The sequence below is a fragment of the Cariama cristata genome, unplaced genomic scaffold (assembly GCF_000690535.1).
Source record: "Cariama cristata isolate BGI_N322 unplaced genomic scaffold, ASM69053v1 scaffold37486, whole genome shotgun sequence".
NCBI classification, from domain to species: Eukaryota; Metazoa; Chordata; class Aves; order Cariamiformes; family Cariamidae; genus Cariama; species Cariama cristata.
In genome coordinates this window covers 314-1,908 of record NW_009621028.1, presented here as the reverse complement: position 1 = coordinate 1,908, position 1,595 = coordinate 314, and the positions used below count along the sequence as shown (strand labels likewise).

Below are 1,595 nucleotides of genomic sequence, written 5' to 3'. Positions count from 1 at the left end.
GGAATGTGAATAGTGTCAAATGGCTCCACTACAGCACATGTACCACCCTTGTATTTGCCAAGACGACAACCCACAGTTTTGTCTTCTTGATTTACACCAATCCCAATCAAGAACTCACATTTGTTGCGATATTCGGTCTAGATTTAAAATAAACTTATGTAAGATATTTACATAGCACTTACTTGTACATTCCAAGTTTCTCCTGAAACAACCCTCATACGGTTAAATGTATTTGCAAAGGGACATGGGACATTTAGTTCATATGAAAGATATTAATGGATTTTTATGTGTGAGAACTAACAGCAATAATGAAAAAGTAAGTCTTGGTATTTAACAAGCAAAATATTGCTTCCGCTGAAAAATGCTTGTATTAGCCTACAACACAAGCTTGTAGCAACAGAGTATTAATTTTCAAGTTAGAACATCCAGTTAATTGTAACTATTATTCTGCTTCCTGTAAATCTTTCCACACAGTATTTACACAAAAGGCAACAATGTCTAAAATCCATCATTCATTACAAGATGAAGGCAAACACTCGGTTTGTCCACTGACTCCTAAAACCAAATAACTAATCGAACCCTAAACTCATTAAGCCCATTCCAGACTTTACCCAGGATTACATTACCTGTAACGGTGATGCTTTCACTCCCTCTACTGGGCAACACAATTTATTGTACTTCTGCTTCTGCAGGAACAACCAAGGTAATAAAGCTCTGTTGTTATTTCCTATTTCCCTGCCCAAATCAGAAACAAAAATTGTAAAGTACACGTTTAGAGAAACTGAGGTTAACAGTTGCAGAAGACATTTTTTTTTCTTTTTTTGTACAGGGCATAAAAAAAAGTATCGGATTATCTGATGAAGAATATTTCTTCCAGAAGAATTTTTAACAGGCAAACCCCCTCCAACTTTTTAAGAGCTGTAACCTGAAAAAGTAAGAGCTAAATGTAGTTATAAATGTATATACTAGATTTATCAATGTACCCATGCATGAGAAGAATGCAAATATCAGGCATAAAAATTTCAAGGTATTTTAAAAGAGAAAATCCTAATAGTAATTTAGCATCTCTACAGATTGATTACGTCTTACACCATTTGACGGTGCCAAATTTTTTTTAAGGGCACAAACATCCTTCTGCTTAGGCCTATGGAACAACAGGCCTTAAAACAATACCCCTTCATTCAGCAACCTTCGAGGCTGACCAAGAACAACAGTAGCAAATTTTGTCAGCTGGAACAGTTTTTAGGGCCTAGCATCGCAGATTATCTTTTATTTACATTGCCAGGGGATCTGTTTTTTGACCTAGCTCTAACTTACTTTATTTTACAGACAGCAGTTTGTGCAAATTTAGCTATATCACATCATAAGGTCAAGTCTCGTAACATTACAGTAGCTTTACAAACAGGAATTACTTTGTCAGCTTCTGCAGCACTTCCTCGCATCCCTGCCTCTTTCTGGCCAGCTGCTCTTCGTAGGGGACGTTCCACAGCGGGGTCACGACATCTGCGATTTGCTTGCTCAGAGGCTCCTCTCCGCTGGCTGTGGAGGGAGCCGGACGCTTCACCTCTCCCTGCTCGGCCTCCTCTTCTTTCTTC

At 38.2% G+C, this 1,595-nt stretch overlaps 1 protein-coding gene across 1 annotated transcript in view; it reads right to left on the bottom strand.

The window, feature by feature from the left end:
• The window catches only part of TRMT2A (tRNA methyltransferase 2 homolog A (S. cerevisiae)), a gene marked incomplete at its 5' end in the record, with an annotated part of 7,753 nt that overhangs the window by 5,861 nt on the left and 297 nt on the right, over positions 1–1,595 (bottom strand). The window contains 3 exon segments of the mRNA XM_009701813.1: positions 1–137; positions 627–735; positions 1,413–1,595. The exon segment at positions 1–137 is cut by the window's left edge and continues 1 nt beyond it; the exon segment at positions 1,413–1,595 is cut by the window's right edge and continues 23 nt beyond it. Coding sequence (XP_009700115.1) covers positions 1–137; positions 627–735; positions 1,413–1,595 — 429 coding nt within the window.